The following is a 23,498-nucleotide window of genomic DNA, read 5'->3' on the forward strand; positions in this document are numbered from 1 at the left end:
TCTACGGTAGAATTCCTATTTAGCCTCGAGGGCCGACATCACACCCGAGAATGTAGCCAGCAGGCCAGGACCAGGGCACCCGCGGAGGTGAGGTGAGTGGGCGGGGCCACATGCGGAGGCGGTGCTGTGGGCGGGGACTGTCCTGGCTGGTTTGAGCAGGGCTGGGAGCTTGAGCTTGGCCGGCACTGTCGAGGCGGGGAGAGGGGGCGCTTTGGAGAGAAAAAGCAGGGCCTTGTCTATGGTTGGGGCACGGGGAAAGGCGGCCCTAAGAGGGGACGGTGCTACGTTAGAAAGGGCCGAGAGGTACTGAGATGTGGAGGGGCGACTCTCTGAGGAGCCGACCCTTGGGGTGAGGGCGGAGGCCGCGCGCGAGCGCTCAGTAGTGGGAGGGTACGTGGGTGGGGCCTGGGTCGGTGCTGAGGGCCACGGAGCGTGAGGGGAAGGGCCGTGGACTGTCCGGAGCTGAGGACGGGTGGCATTTTAGGCTTGTGGGCCTAGCAGAGGTGCTGACAGCCCACACAGGGAACCCCGCGAGGTCTGTGCGGGAGGGGCGTGGCTGGAGTGCGGGGCGGAGCTGGGGTGGGGTCTGGACCTGGCTGAGAGGCGCGGAGTGGGCTGGGCCGCAGTTCGGGGCGGGGTTGGGCGGGGTCTGGACCTGGCTGAGGAGCACAGAGTGGGCGGGACTGAGCCTTAGGGCGTGTCCAGGGCGGGGCCTAGATCCCGCCGAGGGGCACGGAGCGGCCGGACCGAAGTTCGGGGCGGAGCCAGGGCGGGGCCTAGGCCGGGCAGAGGCGCGCGGGGCGGGGTGTGGGCTGCGGCGCGCGAGCCGAGCGGCCCGCCGAGCCCCGCCGAGGCCCGAGCCCACCCGAGTGCGCCCGAGCCCGCGGCCCCCGCCCGGGGCGATGGAGCCAGAGCCCGGCGGGGCGGCCGCTGCGCTCCTGCGGCAGAAGAGGGCGGCGCTGCGGCGCAGGGGGTGCAGCTTCGAGAGCCCCAGGTACAGCGGCCCGGGAGGGGTGCGGCCGGGAGGGGCGGAAGTGGGGAGCCGGCCACGTGGGGGGTGGCCGTCTGAGGGGACCGAGGGCCGCGAGGTCGCGGCGGGGGGAGGGGTCTCGGCTGGGGTGGTGGTCTGAAGAGATCTGGCGAGGAGCCTGAGCACAGCGGCCGGGAGTCGAAGGGGGCTGGGCTGTCCGAGCGGCAGGTGCGGGAGGGGGTTGCCCCAGAGAAGCACCTGACGGGAGTCGGGAATCCAGACCCGACTGTACGGGTCCAAAGCGTCGTTGAGACGCCCCCAAAGCGTCGGTCCCTTGTCAGGCCCCGAGCAAAGCCGTGGCTCTAGGCGGATTTCGGGCTGTGGAGAATTTGCCCTGCCCGCCTCTTGTAAATGCTCAAGGACAAGGTCGGGAAATAGCCCCCCTAAAGTCCAAGGGAGGTAGGTCTCCCTCACCGGGGAGTCCCTCTGAGCTGCCCCAGGACCCAGGCCAGCTCCAGCCTTCCTAGCCTGGCTCCCCAGGTAACGCACACCTGCTGCCTCATGGCCCCGCCCATCCTGGCCGGTGGCCCCCGACATGCCCGGCCCCTCCTGCCCCTCTGACCCGCCGATGCCGTTCCTCTGCCAGGGGTGCCCGTGCCCCTCCCGCCCGCTTCCTTGGCTTGGGGAACTCGCCTGATGTGTCCGGGTCCTTCTTCTCCCTGGAACCTTGCCCGGAAGACACGCCCTCCCCCGCCGCGCTCGGTGGCGCTCCCTCTGCTCGGCGAGATTCCTTCCCTCAGAGGGCATTTCCTTAACTTGGAGTGTCTTCTCCCGCTCCAACGCCGCTGAAGTGGGCCCTCCCATTTTTCAGTCCCTGGTCCCTTCTAGAATACTCCAGCAGCCCCCCACCTACACTTCCCATCTTTATTCTTCCACGTCTCAAATCCACATTCTCATTGGCCGCTGGAAGAGTCTTACTGCACTGCCCACTGTGCCCCTCCCATGCCTTACCTCCCCTCCCCCCTCCCAGGAGCTCTCCATCTCCCAGGGCCGCGATGGAGACTGGGGCAGAGGAAGGGGAGAAAGATAGGAAGTGGGACTCTGGCCCTCCCTGTGGCAGAAAAGAGGGTTCAATGGCTAGGATAAAAAACAGGACCCTTACTATGAGATGCCAGGCCCTTGTGACCTCACCTCACCCTTGGTGCTTCAGAAGTACCTGAAGAAAGTATAAGCATCCTGAGGACAGGGACCATAGCTGTTCACTGCTCTGTCCTCGGAGGCTGGCTCAGGCCTGGCCCATCACAGGTATTCACTATCTCTTGAATAAATAAATGCCTGACCAGCTGGTAATTATTCCCTTATGCTGTGCTCTCTCTCATCTGTGCCTGTACTCATACCATGCTCTTTTCTCTACTTAGAATAGTCTTGTCTTTACTTTTTGGGTAACGCCGACCCCTCCTCTGGGAAGTCTTCCCTGAACCCCGGCCTGAGCTCTGTGCTGTATCAACAATCTACACATTGACTGCTAGTCCACACACCACTGTGTATAATTACCCGGATAACACCTCTTCCCCACTAGACCGGGAGCACCAGGCAAATATGGTCTCCGCCCTTCTGATGCTTACACTCTTGTTGCTGGAGCATGAAGGATGGAAGGTGCACCAAGAGATGAGGCTGAAGAGATGAGTCAAAAGCTGGATCCAGGCCTGAGGTAGAATGTTTAGAGCAGCACTGTCCAATAGAACTTTCTGTGATAACGGAGGCATTCTATAGTCCATCCTGTCTGATACTGTAACCACTGGCCACCTGTGGGTATTGAGCTCTTGAAATATGGCTCATGCAACTAAGGAAATGAATTTTAAATTTTATTTAACCTTAAATTTAAATAGCCACATATGACTAATGTTTCCAATATTGCGCAGCACTGGTTTAGAAAATTTCTCTCTTCCTCTGAACTCTCACTTTTTACCACCTCCTCCTTTGTCTTCATGATGTTACACCTGAAAGACTAAATGACTTCTTAGCCTCCAAAGGTGTTTCCCTCTGTTTAACACTCCATGATATTATTATATAAACCATAGAAATAATGATTACCATTTCTGTGATTATAAAAATAATTAGTTTGTTGGAAGACAATGTATTTAACCCATCCTTTATTATTGTACATGCAGTTTATTACCAGTTTCTTACTCGTACTAAAGACACATTGAATCCATGTACATTAGTCTGTGTATGAGTCTGTAAGAGGTAGTCATCTCCTTAAGATAAATTCATAGAAGTGATAGAGATTATTGGATCCCAGAAAATGAACATTTTAAAGGTTTTTGAAGCATAAGGCCAAGTTGCCCACCAGAAAGTTGTGCCAGTTGATAGTTCTCCCAAGAGCATATAAACGTGCCTGTTTTTTCTCATCCTCACTGCTAGGCATTATCATTTATAAACATTTGCCAAAGTGATACCTTGTTTTAATTTGAATTTCCATGTTTTGTAGTGAGGTGAAACTTTTTTCTCACATTTATTCATAATTTGTATTTCTTCTTGAAATGAATATATGTAATGTACTTTGTCCAGTTTTCCTTTGGAATATTTATCTTTTCCTTATTGAATAGCACTTTTTATTTATTAAGGAAATTAATTTTTTTGTCAAATATGTAGCAACTTTTTTTTTCCAGCTACTTTAATTTGTTTTTAATAGATCTTTATTGGAGTATAATTGCTTCACAATACTGTGTTAGTTTCTATTGCACAACAAAGCGAATCAACCATATGAATACACATGTCCCCATATCCCCTCCCTCTTGAGCCTCCCTCCCATCCTTCCTATCCCACCCCTCTAGGTCATCGCAAAGCACCCAGCCGATCTCCCTGTGCTATGCTGCTGCTTCCCACCAGCCAACTATTTTACGTTCCGTAGTGTATATATGTCGATGCTACTCTCACTTCACCCCAGCTTCACCCTCCCAACCCATGTAATCAAGTCCATTCTCTATGTCTACCTCTTTATTCCTGCCCTGCAACTAGGTTCTCAGTACCATTTTTATTTTTAATTTTTTTAGATTCCATATATATGTGTTAGCATACGGTATTTGTTTTTCTCTTTCTAACTTACTTCACCGTGTATGACAGACTCTAGGTCCATCCACCTTACTACAAATAACTCAATTTCATTTCTTTTTATGGCTGAGTAATATTCCATTGTATATATGTGCCACATCTTCTTTATCCATTCATCTGTCGATGGACACTTAGGTTGCTTCCATGTCCTGGCTATTGTAAATAGTGCTGCAATGAACATTGTGGTACATGACTCTTTTTGAATTATGGTTTTCTCAGGGAATATGCCCAATAGTGGAACTGCTGAGTCATATGGTAGTTCTGTTTGTAGTTTTTTAAGGAACCTCCATACTGTTTTCCATAGTGGTTGTATCAATTTACATTCCCACCAACAGTGCAGGAGGGTTCCCTTTTCACCACACCCTTTCCAGCGTTTATTGTTTCTAGATTCTTTGATAATAGCCATTCTGACTGGCCTGAGGTGATACCTCACTGTAGTTTTGATTTGCATTTCTCTGATAATTAGTGATGTTGAGCATCTTTTCATGTGCCTCTTGGCCATCTGTATGTCTTCCTTGGTGAAATGTCTATATAGGTCTTCCACCCATTTTTTTTTCTTCTACCCATTTTTTAACTGGATTGTTTGTTTTTCTGATATTGAGCTCCATGAGCTGTTTGTATATTTGGAGATTAATCCTTTGTCTGTTGTTTCATTGGCAAATATTTTCTCCCATTTTGAGGGTTGTCTTTTTGTCTTGTTTATGGTTTCCTTTGCTGTGCAAAAGCTTTTAAATTTAATTAAGTCCCATTTGTTTATTTTTATTTCCGTTACTCTAGGAGGTGGGTCAAAAAAGATCTTGCTGTGGTTTATGTCGAAGAGTGGTTTTCCTTGTTTTCCTCTAAGAGTTTTATAGTGCCTGGTTTATATTTAAGTCTTTAATCCATTTGGAGTTTATTTTTGTGTATGGTGTTAGGGAGTGTTCTAATTTCATTCTTTTACATGTAGCTGTCCAGTTTTCCTGGCACCACCTACTGAAGAGGCTGTCTTTTCTCCATTGTATGTTCTTGCCTCCTTTATCGTAAATTAGGTACCCATATGTGCGTGGGTTTTTCTCTGGGCATTCTACCTTGTACCATTGATCTATATTTCTGTTTTTGTAACAGTACCATACTGTCTTGATTACTGTAGCTTTGTGGTATACTTTGAAGTCAGGGAGCCTGATTCCTCCAACTCTGTTTTTCTTTTTCAAGATTGATTTGGCTATTCGGGGTCTTTTGTGTTTCCGTATAAATTGTAAAATTTTTTGTTCTACTTCTGTGAAGAATGCCATAGATAGTTTGATAGGGATTGCATTGAATCTGTAGATTGCTTTGGGTAGTATAGTCATTTTCACAGTATTGATTCTTCCAATCCAAGAACATGGTATATTTCTCCATCTGTTTATGTCATCTTTGATTTCTTTCATCAGCGTCATATAGTTTTCTGAGTACAAGTCTTTCACCTTCTTAGGCAGGTTTATTCCTCGGTATTTTATTCTTTTTGCTGCAATGGTAAGTAGGAGTGTTTCCTTAGTTTTTCTTTCTGATTTTTTGTTGTTGGTTTATAGGAATGCCAGAGGTTTCTGTGCATTAATTTTTTATCCTCCAACCCTACCAAATTCATTGATTAGTTCTAGTAGTTTTCTGATGGCATCTTTAGGATTTTCTATGTATAGTGTCATATCATCAGTAAACAGTGACAGCTTTACTTCTTCTTTTCCAATTTGTATTCCTTTTATTTCTTTTTCTTCTCTGATTGCTGTGGCTAGGACTTCCAAAACTATGTTGAATAAGAGTGGCAAGAGTGAACATCCTTGTCTTTTTCCTGATCTGAGTGGAAATGCTTTCAGTTTTTCACCATTGAGTATGATGCTTGTTGTGGGTTTGTCATATATGGCCTTTATTATGTTGAGGTAGGGTCCCTCTATGCCCATTTTCTGGAGAGTTTTTACCATAAATGGGTGTTGAATTTTGTCAAAAGCTTTTTCTGCATCTATTGAGATGATCATATAGTTTTTATTCCTTAATTTGTTAATGTGGTGTATCACATTGATTGATTTGCATATATTGAAGAATCCTTGCATCCCTGGGATAAATCATGGTGTATGATCCTTTTAATGTGCTGTTGGATTCTGTTTGCTAGTATTTTGTTTAGGATTTTTGCATCTATGTTCATCAGAGATATTGTACTGTAGTTCTCTTTTTCTGTAACACCTTTGTCTGGTTTTGGTATCAGAGTGATGGTGGCCTCGTAGAATGTGTTCGGGAGTGTTCCTCCCTCTGCTGTATTTTGGAAGACTTTGAGAAGGATCGGTGTTAGCTCTTCTCTAAATGTTTGATAGAATTCTCCTGTGAAGCCGTCTGGTCCTGGACTTTTGTTTGCTGGAAGACTTTTAATTACAGTTTCAATTTCATTATTTGTGATAGGTCTGTTTATATTTTCTAATTCTTGGTGTTTCAATCTTGGAAAATTGTACCTTTCCAAGAATTTGTCCATTTCTTCCTGGTTGTCCATTTTACTGGCATATAGTTGTTTGTAGTAGTCTCTTAAAGTCCTTTGTATTTCTTCAGTGTCAGTTGTGACTTCTCCTTTTTCATTTCTATTTTTATTGATTTGCGTCCTCTACCTTTTTTTCTTGATGAGTCTGGCTAAGGGTTTATCAATTTTGTTTATCTTCTCAAAGAACCAGCTTTTAGTTTTATTGATCTTTGCTATTGTTTTCTTCATTTCTATTTCCTTTATTTAGCTCTGATCTTTATGATTTCTTTCCTTCTACTGACTTTGGGTTTTCTTTGTTGTTCTTTTCTAGTTGTTTTATGTGTAGGTTTAGTGTGTTTATTTGAGATTTTTCTTGTTTCTTGAGGTGAGATTGTATTGCTACACACTACCCTCTTAGAACTGCTTTTGCTGCATCCCATAGGTTTTGGGTCGTTGTGTTTTCATTGTCATTTGTTTCTATGTATTTTTTAATTTCTTCTTTGATTTCTTCAGTGATCTCTTGGTTATTTAGTAGTGCACTGTTTAGCCTCCATGTGTTTGTGTTTTTTACAGTTTTTTTTTCCTGTAACTGATTTCCAATCTCATAGCATTGTGGTCAGAAAAGATGCTTGATATGACTTCAACTTTCTTAAATTTTCCAAGGCTTGATTTGTGACCCAAGATGTGATCTATCCTGGAGAATGCTCCATGCACACTTGAGAAGAAAATGTATTCTGCCACTTTCGGGTGGAATGTTCTATTAATATCAATTAGATCTATCTGGTCTATTGTGTCATTTAAAGCTTGTGTTTCCTTATTTATTTTCTGTTTGGATGATCTGTCCATTGGTGTAAGTGGGGTGTTAAAGTCCCCTACTATTATTGTGTTACTGTCGATTTCTCCTTTCATGGTTATTAGCATTTGCCTTATGTATTGAGGTACTTCTATGTTGGGTGCATAAGCATTTAATTGTTATTTCTTCTTCTTGGATGAATCCCTTGATCATTATGTAGTGTCCCTCCTTATCTCTTGTAACAGTCTTTATTTTAAGTCTATTTATCTGATACAAGTATTGCTACTCTGGCTTTCTTTTGATTTCCATTTGCATGGAATATCTTTTTCTATCCCTTCACTTTCAGTCTGTATGTGTCCCTAGGTCTGAAGTGGGTCTCTTGTAGATAGCATATATATGGGTCTTGTTTTTGTATCCATTCAGCCAGTCTGTGTCTTTTGGTTGGGGCATTTAATCCATTTACAAGGTTATTATCGATATGTATGTTCCTATTACCATTTTCTTAATTGTTTTGGGTTTGCTTTTGTGGGTCTTTTCCTTCTCTTGTGTTTCCCGTCTAGAGAAGTTCCTTTAGCATTTGTTGTAAAGCTGGTTTTGTGGTGCTGAATTCTCTTAGCTTTTGCTTGTCTGAAGAGCTTTTGACTTCTCCATTGAATCTGAATGAGATCCTTGCTGGGTAGAGTAATCTTGGTTGTAGTTTCTTCTCTTTCATCACTTTAAGTATATCCTGCCACTCCCTTCTGGCCTGCAGAGTTTCTGCTGAAAAATCAGCTGATAACCTTATGGGGATTCCTTTGTATGTTATTTTTTGTTTTTCCCTTGCTCCTTTTAATATGTTTTCTTTGAATTTAATTTTTGTTAGTTTGATTAATATGTGTCTTGGTGTGTTTTTCCTAGGGTTTACCCTGTATGGGACTCTCTGTGCTTCCTGGACTTGGGTGACTATTTTCTTTCCCATGTTAGGGAAGTTTTCGACTATAATCTCTTCAAATATTTTCTCAGTCCCTTCCTTTTTCTCTTCTTCTTCTGGGACCCCTATAATTCGAATGTTGGTGCATTTAGTGTTGTCCCAGTGGTCTCTGAGCTTGTCTTCAATTCTTTTCATTCTTTTTTCTTTATTCTGCTCCTCGGCAGTTATTCCCACCATTTTGTCTTCCAGCTCACTTATTCGTTCTTCTGCCTCAGTTATTCTGTTATTGATTCCTTCTAGTGTATTTTTCATTTCAGTTATTGTGTTGTTCATCTCTGTTTGTTTGTTCTTTAGTTCTTCCAGATCTTTTTAAACATTTCTTGTATTTTCTCAATCTGTGCCTCCATTCTATTTCCGAGATTCTGGATCATCTTTACTATCATTACTCTGAATTCTTTTTCAGGTAGACTGCCTATTTCCTCTTTATCTATTTAGTTTGTAGGTTTTTACCTTGCTCCTTCATGTGTGGCATATTTTTTTGCAAGGTTTGGGTGGTGGGCAGGGCCTATGCTTAGGACCCATGGGGCTGGAAAAGGCCCTGGGGACTGTGGGGGGTGGGTCTTAGGCTCAAGAAACAGAAGGGGCCCAGTCGTGCCCCCCACCCCTGGTCTCAGAGGGCAGGGGACCTCACCAGGCAGCCCAGCAGGCTCCTTGGGCTCAAGTGGGCTGGGCAGATGCACTCTTCTCCTCTCCTGCTCCTCCGGCCTGGGAGGGCCCCTCACACCTGCCTCTCCTGATCTCCCCAGCCTCAGGGGTGCAGATCCTGTCTGGCCTCCACTTCTCCTCCCCCCTCTGTCCCTCTGTGTCCTACCAGTTCACTTTGGGGTTCTTCCCATCTCCTTGGATGTCATAGTTTCCCACCAGCGGCCGGCAGGCGCCCTAGTTGTGGGGAGACACTAAGTCCATGTCTTCCCACACTGCCATCTTGACTCCACCTTCTGTAGCAAATATTTTTTGCACTTCATTATTTGCCTTTTAACTTTCTTTATGGTGTTTTTTTGATAGACTTTATTATCATTTTTTTTAAGTTTAGTCAGATCTACTAATTTATTCCTCCTGTTTATGCTTAGTTAGAAAAGGCCTCCCTGACTTAAAAAGATAAATGTTCATCTACAGTTTCTCCTAATGTTTCTGTTGCTTTAAAAAAAAATTACCTCTTTAATCCATTAATCCAAATCATCTCACTTTTAAGTGAGAAATATTAAGAGCTGTCTTGTTTTGGGCTGACATCGTGGACTTTTAGGGCCAACGAAGAACAGTCACCTGTGAAACATCTTAACCATACAAGTGTGTGGGTCCCTCCTCCAGGCCTATTGTTCCAGGAAGTCCAGGGTGGTAATGGGGTGTGGGATGCAGGTGATTGTGATGGACAGCCAGGGGAGAGAGCCTTGGCCTAATTTGTGGGCGTGTTGCCAGATTAGCCTCCCTTACTCCAAAAGTCCTCCACTACTTCTCATTTCCTATTGTGTCAAGTTTAAATGCCACTGCCTTGTGTTTAGGGCCTTTCAGAATCTGGTTTAACCATATTTACTCAATCATCTTGGTGACATCAAGGCAAAAAAGGCATTATTTCAGGATGGCAACTGTCTTTGCTGACTATCCTGTATCACAGTGGTCCCCAACCTTTTTGACACCAGGGACCTGCTTCGTAGAAGACAATTTTTCCACGGACTAGGGTTGGGGCGGATAGTTCAGGTGGTAACACAAGTGACAGGGAGCAGCAGATGAAGCCTTGCTCACTCGCCTGCCGCTCGCCTCCCGCTGTGTGGCCTGCTTCCTAACAGGCCAAGGACCAAAACCGGTCTGCGGCCTGGGGGTTGGGGACCAGTGCTGTATCAGCTCCGACAACTGGCAGGCAGACACAACACGTAATGAACACAAAGGAGCAAGGAGGGGCCCAGGCAAGAGGCCTCCGAGCAGGTGGCAGTGAGGAGGACTAGCTGGGAAACCTGGAGGCCGAAGGGCCAGACGCTGATGCTGTGAAGCCGCTTGACCTAGATGTGTTTGTCCTCATTTTGTAGGAAGGCATATCAGGCTGTGTTCGAGAACAAAGGCTTTGGAGCGACACAGACCTGGGCTCAGGTTTCTGACTTTTCTCTTGCTGTGTGTGTGGCCTTGGACAAGTTGATTAACCCCTCTGAGCCTTGGTTAACTCATTTGTAAAATGACAGTCACACCGCTCTCACAATATTGATGTGAGCTTTAAGTGAACTGATTTGTGCAAAGTGCTAAAAACAGTGTCTGGCACAAAGCATTACTAAATCATAACTGTTATGGACAAAAATGATTAATGTTTACGTGAAGGTTCTCAACTTTTCCCTTCCCATGCCTCATTAAAATTCTAGCTTTGCCCATTCAGTTTGTCCTCCTCCGCTGCCCTCAGAGCAAGGTCCTGCCTTGCTTTCTTGTAGTTTTTTGAGCTGTAGATTTAGCAAAAGAGGGATTGAGGCCAAGGACAATAGGTCCATAGGGCACTGGTTAGGACTGCCTGAATAAAAACCTGTAGGGGTGCAGAAACACCTACTTTGTCTGAGTGTGGCTAGTAGGTTTCCCTATTGTTTTTGTTGCTCTAAGATATATTTTAAGAAATATATCTGTTATCTTTTGTGACTTTGTGATGAACCTGAGTTATTTTAAAGTACTCCTCTCTTGCTGAGCGGTGTCATTTTGGCTGCAACACTTCGTGGAGCCAGACCACATGTGAATCAAAGCATTAACGGGGTTACGTAGTAGGACTGGATTTGCAGCGTAAATCCTCAATATCAAAGAATCTCAACATTGAATGGAACTTCAGACATCTCTTAGGTCAACCTCTCAGGCAGTGGTACTTAAAGTGTGGTCCCCGGATCAGCAGCGTCAGCATTACCTGGGAACTTGTTAGAAATGCAAATTTTCAAGCCCAACCCTAAATTTACTCAATCAGAATCTCTGGGGCTGGGGGCTTAGGAAACTGTTTGAGAACCAGTGCTCTCAAGTCTAATAGAGTGGTTCTCAAACCTGACATATATGAGAATCACCAAGAGGGCTTCTTAAGACTGTTTTCTGCCCCTCCCCGCCCCCACCCCCAGATTCTGATTTCCTAGGTCAGGGTGGGTCTATGAATTGTATTTCTAACAAGCTCGCAAGTAATGTCAGTATTGCTGGCTCAGGGACATATTTTGAAAACCACTCCTCTAGGATAATACAGGAATCTTTTCTACAACAACACTTGCAGCTGGTCATCCAACTTCTGCTTATTACATCTAAGGTCAGGGAACCCACTACTGCAAGCCTTTTTGTTATTGGGCAACTCTATTATCTTTCCCTAATAGTGAAGTCAAATCTTGCCTCATTATACTTACCAGCCATCATTCATAATTCTGCTTTCATAGCCACTTGCAGTAGGCAATGCCTGTGGCTCTGATACCAGGTGAAAAGTGGTGGCTTGGATTGTGGTCAAGTGATTCCTACTCCTGGCTACTCAGTTGTAATCACCATTGAACAGTTCTCCTTCAGCTACAAGCAGGACGAGTAACACATTGCACCTTTTCTGATTAGTGCCTTACCAGTTGTTAAAATTTTTTTAAAGATTATCAAAGGCTATGAATGGCAAGCAGAGGAGAATCATCAGTTCATGCAACTGCAGAATGCTGGGGGAGACCAAGCTTTAGGAGAGGTTAGATCCAGGTGCTCAAATAATGTCATCAGTAATCTTTCTTCATTTTCTGGGTTGACCTTGTCCTCAAGGTCTTTCCTCTTGGAGGCAAAGAAAATGAATGAGTCCATGATTACTTTCTATCAATGGATAATCCCAGCAGAAAGATATTACCTCTTTCTCAAAGGTTCTAGAGCACGTCCCAGGCTTGACATTCGTTGGATCTCTTGGGTTCTCTGCTCATCTGTGAACCAGTCATTTTGGCCAGAAGGGGGTAAAACATGCTAATTGGCTGGGCCTGGGTCATGTGCCCAACCCAGAACTGAGGGGTTAGATCACTTCATAGAGACCACAAGGAAGGGATTCCCCAAAGGAAAAATCATATTACTATTACCAGAAGAAGGGGAATGGATACTGGATTGCCCCCCTGCCCAAAAACAGTGCGATTAAATTTGGGAAGCTTTCCAAATTATAGATACCCAGATGTCACCCTAGAATCACAGAATGGGATTTCTGCATTTTTTAGTACTCATTGTAAAAGACTGCCTTAGTTGAGTGGTTAAATTATGCTTACTATGTTTAGCCACAGGGAGGAAGAGCCCTACATAGACAAGATTTTGAATTACAAATGGAAAACATATTTTCCACTTTCCCAGATATTGCTTCCTACATAGCGGCTTCCTTATTAGTAATGCATATAACCCACGCCTTGTGAGAACAAATTTGATGCCAAGACAAATGCTTTCGTGTTCCTAAAGATGGCTTTCCAGGCCAAGACAGAATCAGAAAAGAACAGTTATCCATTATGCATTTGGTTGCCTTCTTTTCTTCTTCCTTATGTTTCTCCTGACTCTTAGATTCTTAGATTTTTTTTTCTTTTTCTTTTTTTTTCAGGAGGCTTTTTTTCCCCCATGCTTGTAAACAAGCATTTTAATGTGAGCTGTTTTCACAGCCTTTGTCCCTCTATATTATGTCATTATTCTTTTTTTGTGTGTCAGGCCCTTAAGTATTTAATCACAAATAGATCTGCAGCTGTCAATTTTCTTTTGGAAAAACAGCAGTCTTCCTGAGAAAGGCTATTGGGAGCTGTCTTGTATCGGGCTGACATAATGGGCTCTTAGGGCCAACAGAGAAAATTAATTTTCATATTATGTCTGTTCTCCTAAGAGAAGGGAAAAAAACAACTTTTATTATTCACTAAGAGTTTGAGTTAATACAAACCAGATTCCTTTCTTGGAGGAAGACAATAGTCAAATTAGTTTTGCTTTAGAAGGTTAATATGAGAAATTATATTTGGCTGTCTGGTTTCCAGAGCTGAAGATCTGAACAGAGATGAAGTCTGACAAACCATGCTGTAGGAAAATCAGGAGATTTGGCCTGTACAGTGAGACTCACTGCTGGTTTTCCTGGGGAAAAAAATTTTAAAGCAGCACGCAAGTGTAGAGGTGTTGGAAAGTCTGAACCACACATGTGGTTGTCTCTAGAGCTACGATTTTAGAGGACAGGAGGCAAATATGAGTTAGCAATGAGGTGTGGCTGCCCAAGAAGCTGTATACAGAAGGCTGTTCACTGTAGGATTGCTTGTAAAAGTGTAAAAAGAAGTCCATCAGGAATGTGTCAATACGCTGCTAATCATCTGTTAAAAAGACTGATACCAATCTGTATTCTGACTTGGAAAGATATCTAGGATGTTCATGGATGTTTAGTGAAACGAAGTAAGTGGCTTCTTCTGGTGATAGCAAGTGTGTAGAATTACATATGGAATTTAAGATTTTCTAGGGGCCATATTTTAAAAAGTGAATAAAAAATGAAATGAATTTCAATAGTTTATTTTGTTTAACTCAATATATCCAAAATATTATCATTTTAACATGTAATCAATATTAAAAACAATTAAGATAATTTCCTTTTCTTTTCAGTACTGTCTTTGAAATCTGGTATGTATTTGACACTTCAGCATCTCGGTTCAGGGCAGCCACATTTTTTTGTAAACATTTTTATTGGAGTATAATTGCGTCACAATGTTCTGTTACTTTCTGCTCTATAACAAAGTGAATCAGCTGTACATATACATATATCCCCATATCCCCTCTCTTGCGTCTCCCTCCCACCCTCCCTATCCCACCCCTCTAGGTGGTCGCAAAGCACCGAGCTGATCTCCCTGTGCCATGCAGCTGCTTCCCACTAGCTATCTGTTTTACATTTGGTAGTGTATATATGTCAATGCTACTTTCACACTTCGTCCCAGCTTAACCTTCCCCCTCTCCATGTCCTCAAGTCCATTCCCTACATGTGTGTCTTTATTCCTGTCCTGCCCCTAGGTTCATTAGAACCATTTTTTTTTTTTGTAGATTCCATATATATGTGTTAGCATACGGTATTTGTTTTTCTCTTTCTGACTTACTTCACTCTGTATGACAGACTCTAGGTCCATCCACCTCACTACAAATAACTCAATTTCGTTTCTTTTTATGGCTGAGTAATATTCCATTGTATATATGTGCCACATCTTCTTTATCCATTCATCTGTCGATGGACACTTAGGTTGCTTCCGTGTCCTGGCTACTGTAAAGAGTGCTGCAGTGAACATTGTGGTACATGACTCTTTTTAAATTATGGTTTTCTCAGGGTATATGCCCAGTAGTGGGATTGCTGTGTCGTATGGTAGTCCTATTTTTAGTTATTTAAGGAACCTCCATACTGTTCTCCATAGTGGCTGTATCAATTTACATTCCCACCAACAGTGCAAGAGGGTTCCCTTTTCTCCACACCCTCTCCAGCATTTATTGTTTGTAGATTTTTTGATGATGGCCATTCTGACTGGTGTGAGGTGATACCTCATTGTAGTTTTGATTTGCATTTCTCTAATGACTGGTGATGTTGAGCATCCTTTCATGTGTTTGTTGGCAATCTGTATATCTTCTTTGGAGAAATGTCTATTTAGGTCTTCAGCCCATTTTTGGATTCAGTTGTTTGTTTTTTTGATATTGAGCTGCAAGAGCTGCCTGTATATTTGGAGATTAATCCTTTGTCAGTTGCTTCATTTGCAAATATTTTCTCCCGTTCTGAGGGTTGTCTTTTCATCTTGTTTATGGTTTCCTTTGCTGTGCAAAAGCTTTTAAGTTTCATTAGGTCCCATTTGTTTATTTTGGTTTTTATTTCCATTTCTCTAGGAGGTGGCTCAAAAAGGATCTTGCTGTGATTTATGTCATAGAGTGTTCTGCCTATGTTTTCCTCTAAGAGTTTTATAGTGTCTGGCCTTACATTTAGGTCTTTAATCCATTTTGAGTTTATTTTTGTGTATAGCGTTAGGGAGTGTTCTAATTTCATTCTTTTACATGTAGCTGTCTAGTTTTTCCCAGCACCACTTATTGAAGAGGCTGTCTTTTCTCCATTGTATATTCTTGCCGCCTTTATCAAGGATAAGGTGACCATATGTGCGTGGGTTTATCTCTGGGCTTTCTATCCTGTTCCACTGATATATATTTCTGTTTTTGTGCCAGTACCATACTGTCTGGATTACTGTAGCTTTGTAGTATAGTCTGCAGTCCGGGAGCCTGATTCCTCCAGCTCTGTTTTTCTTTCTCAAGATTGTTTTGGCTATTCTGGGTCTTTTGTGTTTCCATACAAATTGTGTCATTTTTTGCTCTAATTCTGTGAAAAATGCCATTGGTAGTTTGATAGGGATTGCATTGAATCTGTAGATTGCTTTGGGTAGTATAGTCATTTTCACAATGTTGATTCTTCCTAAGAATCAATGTTGTTCTCCTAAGAGAACAATGTTTATCTCTCAATGTTGTTCTCCTAAGAGAACAATGTATATCTCTCCACCTGTTTTTATCATCTTTAATTTCTTTCATCAGTGTCTTATAGTTTTCTGCATACAGGTCTTTTGTCTCCTTAGGTAGGTTTATTCCTAGGTATTTTATTCTTTTTGTTGCAGTGGTAAATGGGAGTGTTTCCTTAATTTCTCTTTCAGATATTTCATCATTAGTGTATAGGAATGCAGGAGATTTCTGTGCATTAATTTTGTATCCTGCTACTCTACCAAATTCATTGATTAGCTCTAGTAGTTTTCTGGTAGCATCTTTAGGATTCTCTATGTATAGTATCATGTCATCTGCAAACAGTGACTGTTTTACTTCGTCTTTTCTGATTTGGATTGCTTTTATTTCTTTTTTTTCTCTGATTGCTATGGCTAAATCTTCCAAAACTGTATTGAATAAGAGTGGTGAGTGTGGGCAACCTTACCTCGTTCCTGATCTTAGAGGAAATGGTTTCAGTTTTTCACCATTGAGAACGATGTTGGCTGTGTGTTTGTCATATATGACCTTTATTATGTTGAGGTAAGTTCCCTCTATGCCTACTTTCTGGAGAGTTTTTATCATAAATGGGTGTTGAATTTTGTCAAAAGCTTTTTCTGCATCTATTGAGATGATCATATAGTTTTTATTCCTTAATTTGTTAATGTGGTGTATCACATTGATTGATTTGCATATATTAAAGAATCCTTGCATTCCTGGGGTAAACTCCACTTAATCATGGTGTATGATCCTTTTAATGTGCTGTTGGATTCTGTTTGCTAGTATTTTGTTTAGGATTTTTGCATCTATGTTCATCAGAGATATTAGCCTGTAGTTTTCTTTTTCTGTAACACCTTTGTCTGGTTTTGGTATCAGGGTGATGGTGGCCTCGTAGAATGAGTTTGGGAGTGTTCCTCCCTCTGCTATATTTTGGAAGAGTTTGAGAAGGATCGGTGTTAGCTCTTCTCTAAATGTTTGATAGAATTCACCTGTGAAGCCACCTGGCCCTGGACTTTTGTTTGTTGGAAGATTTTTAATCACAGTTTCAATTTCAGTGCCTGTGATTGGTCTCTTCATATTTTCTATTTCTTCCTGGTTCAGTCTTGGAAGGTTGTGCTTTTCTAAGAATTTGTCCATTTCTTCCAGGTTGTCCATAGAGTTGCTTGTAGTAATCTCTCATGATACTTTGTATTTCAGAGCAGCCACATTTTTTTTTTTTTTTTGTGGTACGTTGGCCTCTCACTGTTGCGGCCTCTCCCGTTGCGGAGCACAGGCTCTGGACGCGCAGGCTCAGCGGCCATGGCTCACGGGCCTAGCCGCTCTGCGGCATGTGGGATCTTCCCGGACCGGGGCACGAACTCATGTCCCCTGCATTGGCAGGCGGACTCTGAACTACTGCGCCACCAGGGAAGCCCAAGAGCAGCCACATTTAAGTGCTCAAGAGCCACGTGTGGTTTGTGGCTGCCTTATTGGACAGTGTAGATGTGGACCCTCAGGTAGGAAATGTTTGAAAGAATGCATCCAGGTTTTTGTTTTGTTCTTTAATGTGACTATGAATCATAGTGAAATAGGGAAAGGTAAAAAAAACTGTGGGAAAAAATGTATGGGATATCAGGAGACTTTAGGAAAAGGGAATCAATAAATAAACTATTAGTGGGAAGGATGACTATGATTTGATGGACTTAGGTTAACTGTTCATATAAATCCCAAGTAAAAGTTAGACTTTGAAACTTATATGTGAAACCATTGTGTCATGGATACATGATGTAATTTAATTGCGGGGGGGGGGAGAAATTAGTGTAAATAAACATTTTTAAAAAAAACAGAAAGAGGGAATGATTTTTTTGTGTCAGATATTGCTGCTGGGTCACCCAGTGGAGAGCTAAGAATTGACCATTGGTTTAGCATCATGTGGGTCATAGGTGGCCTTTGACAATAGCTGTCCTTTGGAACAGTAAGGATGAAAGTCGCACTGGACTGGCTTTGAGAGATAATGGAAGGACAGGAACTGGAAACAGTGAAACTAGTCAGCTTTTCGCAGGAGTGGAAGGGATGTGAGTTGAAAAACTGTTTTATTTGGTTCTGGTTTGGAGTGTTCTGCTTTTGTTTTATAAAGATATTTATGTCTGATGGGAATGGTCCAGTAAAGAAAAAAAGGATTTCAGTAGGGAGAGGGGGTGTTTTACTTGAAAAAGAGAAAATTCACAGAGGATATAAAAGCTGCCCTCCCACATTTGAAAGGGTGTTGTATGAAAATGGAATCAGGCCCACTCTGTGCATGGCCCAGGGCTAGACCTAAAATCACAGTGGGTACGAGCGATAATAAAACAGACTGGACTCAATACGCGAAAAGTACATTCCAGCAGTCAGTGTGCCCCAAGCTAACATGGCTACTCCAAGATGTAGTAAAATTTTTATTACTGGAGGTTAAACCATCTATAGTTTAGACTAGTATTTCTCAACTGTTCTGTGTTTTCAGTGCACTTTTGGATACAACAGTTTTAGGTGACACACCTGGAAAGGCTCAAGACAACACAAAAGCAGGTCGGAGGTAGTGATCTCACAGTCACTGCTCCAGCGTAGCAGTGACCTTAGAAGTGTCCGCAATTAGTGTGTGTTCTTTTTTTTTTTTTTTGCGGTACGCGGGCCTCTCACTGTTGTGGCCTCTCCCGTTGCGGAGCACAGGCTCCGGACGCGCAGGCTTAGCGGCCATGGCTCACGGGCCCAGCCGCTCCGCGGCATGTGGGATCTTCCCAGACCGGGGCACAAACCCGTGTCCCCTGCATCGGCAGGCGGACTCTCAACCACTGCGCCACCAGGGAAGCCCCAGTGTGTGTTCTTTTGGTTGCCCTTCAGCACCTCTTTACTGATTGGAACAGAAATGCCTAGTGCTTTGAGCAAGCTGTCTTTTAAACTCACAAGGCAAAATGTCTTCCCATCAAAGTACATAGTCTCTTTTTCTTGCCCGCTGGAGGTTATACCACTGCTCCCACCAGAAAAAGATTGTGCATACTCTGCACTCTGCACGGGGTCACATGAACTGTTAAGCTCAAAACCCAATTGGACAGACATCACTATATAAGGCCTATTGGTCAGTAATCTGTTGCAGACGACAGAATCCACTTTACCTGGTAGAAACAGAATGAGATATAATAGTGATATGGAAATTAAGTGCTTACAGAATTGTTGGCAGGGCTGGAGAGCAGATTCTAGTCTGAGCTCCCAGTCACAACTCCTGCCCCCAGAACCACTGTGCTCTGCACTGATCAGGGAGGCTGCCACTGCATAACAAGAAGCTGATCTATCAAGAAGCAGCTGCAGGGCTTCCCTGGTGGTGCTGTGGTCGAGAATCCGCCTGCCAATGCAGGGGACACAGGTTCGAGCCCTGGTCCAGGAAGATCTCACATGCCACGGAGCAATGAAGCCCATGCGCCACAGCTACTGAGCCTGCGCTCTAGAGCCCGTGCTCCGCAACAAGAGAAGCCACCGCAATGAGAAGCCCACGCACCGCATTGAAGAGTAGCCCCCGCTCGCCACAACTAGAGGAAGCCCACGTGCAGCATTGAACAAAGCTGTCCCTGCTCCCTCAGAAAGCCAGAGAATCAAGAAGCTGCTGACTCCAGGACCACAACAACTCTGTCATGATCTGTAAAAGCAAGCGGATGCCCTTTGTCCTCTCTCTTCATCTGCCTGGCTCCGTTCCCCACCAGTCTCTCATGAGTGCATCTGATTTAGCATGTGGACTCTAAATCATGTCCAGAACTCTAAACTGCCAAGCAGGTTAGGACATTACGTCTTAGCCTTCCAACTTCTGCAAGTTGTTCCAAAGTATCTGCCACAGACAGCATCTTTCTTCAATCACAGCAAACGTAAATAAGACACACTGATCCAAAGTTGGTAGCGCACACTGGTGTGCGGCTACATACCTGGCACGCCTATCTCGGAGCCGTTTTAGTGGGCGAGGAGGTAAAAATGGGAAATCAAGACTCAGATGGCAGCGTGAAGTGGATTTTCCAACAGTTAAGTGTCGGTGATTGCATAGTTTTAACACAAATGAAAGTTAGGACATAAATGCCTGTCTCGCATTTTATGACCAGAGAGACAAGTGTCTTTAGAAGAGCTGCCAGCCATGAAGTCTTTCCTAGCATCAGTGCCATATATCAGGCCTGGGCTGATGCTCGGCAGATGGATTGCCTTTGCTCCACTTGTCACAGTCCTCACAGAGCAGCTGCCTGCCAGAGGTTGATAAAGAAATAGAGTAGGTCCCATAGCGGTCTGACTGGGGCCACCAGCGACCTCATTCAAACAGGGCCAGAACAGCCCGACAAAGTCTCTCTATTCCATATGAACACTTTCCTCATATTTTTGCGGCATTCCCGTAGTCAATTATTCATTCAAAATATATTTACTGGACTTCCCTGGTGGCGCAGTGGTTAAGAATCCGCCTGCCAATGCAGGGGACACGGGTTCGAGCCCTGGTCCGGGAAGATCCCACGTGCCGTGGAGCAACTAAGCCCGTGCACCACAACTACTGCGCCTGCGCTCTAGAGCCCGCGAGCCACAAGTACTGAGCCTGCATGCCACAACTACTGAAGCCTGCACGCCTAGAGCCCGTGCACTGCAACAAGAGAAGCCACCGCAATGAGAAACCCGCGCACCGCAACGAAGAGTAGACCCCACTCGCCGCAACTAGAGAAAGCCCACATGCAGCAACAAAGACCCAACGCAGCCAAAAATAAATAAATTTATTTATTTAAACAAACAAACAAACAAACATATTTACTGAGCCCTTCTCTGTGCTAGGCACTGGACGTAGACCGTGAACAAGGCAGATGGGGCCCCTGCTCTCATGGACCTAACATTCCAGTGGAGGGAGGGTGGGAGGCAGACAGTGTACCAGTAAACAAACACATAACTGGGAAGGCTCCAGTGGCCGTGAGTGCCACGGAGGAAGAATGTTGCAAGGTGGGGAGTGACGGCCTGCGGGAGGGGCAGTTTCGATCTGGGGACAGAAGGGATTTGTATTCCCGCTGACCCCAGCTCTGTAGGGGTTACTGCTCCCTTGGCTACTGAGCCAGCTCAGGCCCCAGCTGCTGATTTTGGTTGCAGATAAGCAAGAATGATGACTTGTGCTTCGTTTAAGATTGTTTTCAGCCTACAATCCGAATGAGGATACAAGATCAATAACACAAGGGAGTGGGTGTGGCTCCCAGAAGTTTCCCGTGTTCCTTATGGAATCATGGTTGCAGCTCAGTGATCCATGCAGCTCTCACCAGGGGAGATATCAGCCACATCGAAGGAGCCAGAACTGAGACCTTGTTACCTTCTATGACATTTGCTGCCTTCAGGGCTCTACCTACCAGTGTATGAGAGAGACAGCACTTGTGCCACAGTTGTGTTTCCCCGCGGTCTGTTTCTCGCTGCATCGCTGGGCCTCAGCAGGCCTGGCTATGGCCCCCACAGCTGCTGGTCCCCATCTCGGGCTTCTGGACGGTTCTTCTCAGTGACTGCGTCCTCGTGGCCATCAGCAGAGGACTAACTGTGAAGGAGGCCACATTTCTCTTTACTCCCATCTGTTTAGACTCACAAGATGAACACTCAAGTTGCCCTGAGGGCTTGGGAGTCACAGAGGAGAAAATTGTAAGCTGTGTGCTTCTGAGGGCTGCCCCCAGGCCAGGGAGATTCACTCACAGAGGCCCTCATTTCCTCCCCTTCAGGCCCACTCCCCTCCCAGAAAGCACCTCCACGACGTGAATCAACCCTTTTCCGGTCACACTCTGGGATTTTTATCCTAGAACCTTGAGAAGTCTATGTATTATTTGATCTTTTGTTTTGAGTTCTTACTCTCTCATTTTCTTGAGAAAACAAAGCTGTTATATGTTTCATCTGATTCCTGTTAAAAATCTTCTCGTCTGTACTCGTCATCTGCCTTTTGCAAACCTCTTTTCATAGGTCCTGTGCTAATTTTTTCCTGCATGTCCGTCTGGGATGGAAGCAGCTCTGTCTGGGTCTGTGTTTACCCACTGATAATATGGTAGATTCACCTTGACTCCTTTCCCTGCCTCTCTGAGCGATGGTGAATCTTCTCTTTCAGAGCTGGTGCTGGAGGTCTGGCTTTGATGCTTCTTGGGAAGTGGGACAGAGACAGTGGGAACGTGCCATCTGGTTTTACGCTCCCCCCATCCCTGCCCTCCTGTCTGCAGAGTCCCCTGTGCCTGTGGTGTATGTGACCCCGTGGCAGGACTCTCCTTAAATTTTCAGCCCTCCCCCCCCCCCCCCCCCCCCCCGCCACTTCAGGGCAGACAGCCTGCTCCAAAGAGGGTCTGGGTCAGTGCGATTTCCCATGATTCGTGGACCTTCTTTTAGTGGGTTCAAATGTAATTGGTTAATAATCTTTCAAGAGGTTCAGATGGCTCTTAAGATATACTTTTCCTTCTCTCCTTCAGCTTTTCCTCAGATTAGGCCACCCCTTGTTAAAAAGTTGGGGCAGTGACACACAAAGAACAAACAGCTTCTGCCCCAGTGCGGCCCATGCTTCCAGGCCTCAGCCCTCCAGATCGGGCACTGTCGGCCTTTAGGACATTCTTGCCCATTTTCCTCACGTTATATAAGCTAGGTAGACCTTGCTGTTCGCTTTCAGTCTGTCCACGATTAATTGTATACAGCAGATCTTCAGAATTATAGCATGGAGTTTGGTCATTCTCTTGTTTCAGTGAGTTTTCTTCTATGTATTGGGCTATTTTTTCTTATTTCCATGGGTTCCAAGGAGTTATGCAAATGAGCACTTCCTCTGCCATTTTCCAAGAAGTTCTTCCTCTGCTGAATATTTTAAATAGTGAGACAAGAAAGATAAAATATGTCAGAAGATTAAGAGGAACATACATTTTTTAAATTAGAAAGTTAAGTCTAGAAAATTTAACAGAAATGAGGAAAATGATTAAAATTAACAGTGATGAGACAGCATCTGAACAGTTAGAAAATGAAGCTAAAGAATTAGATGAAAGTATAAAAAAAGAACTCAGAAACTCTAAGGGTAAAGATATGGCAAAAAGACAAAATTAAATGGTGGGAAAGGTTTAAAGGAACTAGCATTTAAGTATTTCTAAACAAATTTTAAAGATGAAAGGGCTAGACAATAACACTAAAACAATGAAATAATCTTAGTATTTAAAGATTAAAAAAATGTAAGCAGCATATGAGGTTATCCCATTCTGTAATGTTCCATGTTAAGATGTACCTTATTTACTGATTTACAAAGATGGCTAAGACTGTGCTTTAGGGAGAATTGCAGGTCACAGAGCATTATATATTCTCCGTATGTGTGTCACATAAAGGTTGCAAATACGTAGAGAGAGGAGTGATGGGAATAATACCAAACCGTTAACTGGGAGAGGAAAGGGAGTGGAGTTGGGGATGTCGTGCCTGCCATCGGGTCCCCTCACCATTTCTGGAATCTTCTCCCCTCCTCTCTTCAGTGCACTTTTTCTCCAATACCCACACCTGGGTGGCGACTCTTCCTAGGTGGGCTGCCCTTGCTCACCGAAGCTGCTTTGCCCACCTGTGCAGAGAGTGCCAAGTACCCGGGGACTTTACAGCCCTCACCCCGACCCGGGGCTCTCGGTTCCTCTTCGCAGATGGGACAGCTCTGCGGTGTAATCAACCCCGAGCAGATTGTAAAGCAAGCTATGTATGTGATTTTCATTTTCTAGTAGCCACGTTAAAATCAATTCTGATACACTTTATCTTCAACATGTAA

The 23,498-nt window shown here is 44.2% G+C and overlaps 1 protein-coding gene across 1 annotated transcript in view; it reads left to right on the forward strand.

Annotated features, from left to right (window-relative positions):
* The first annotated feature begins 878 nt into the window (after window positions 1-878).
* Window positions 879-23,498, forward strand: part of GARNL3 (GTPase activating Rap/RanGAP domain like 3) — a 152,508-nt gene continuing 129,888 nt past the window's right edge. Inside the window, exon 1 of the mRNA XM_079927851.1 lies at window positions 879-994. Coding sequence (XP_079783977.1) covers window positions 903-994 — 92 coding nt within the window. The 5' untranslated portion in view covers window positions 879-902. The remainder of the gene's footprint in view (window positions 995-23,498) is intronic.

This window comes from Stenella coeruleoalba (genome assembly GCF_951394435.1).
Source record: "Stenella coeruleoalba genome assembly, chromosome: 7".
NCBI classification, from domain to species: domain Eukaryota; kingdom Metazoa; phylum Chordata; class Mammalia; order Artiodactyla; family Delphinidae; genus Stenella; species Stenella coeruleoalba.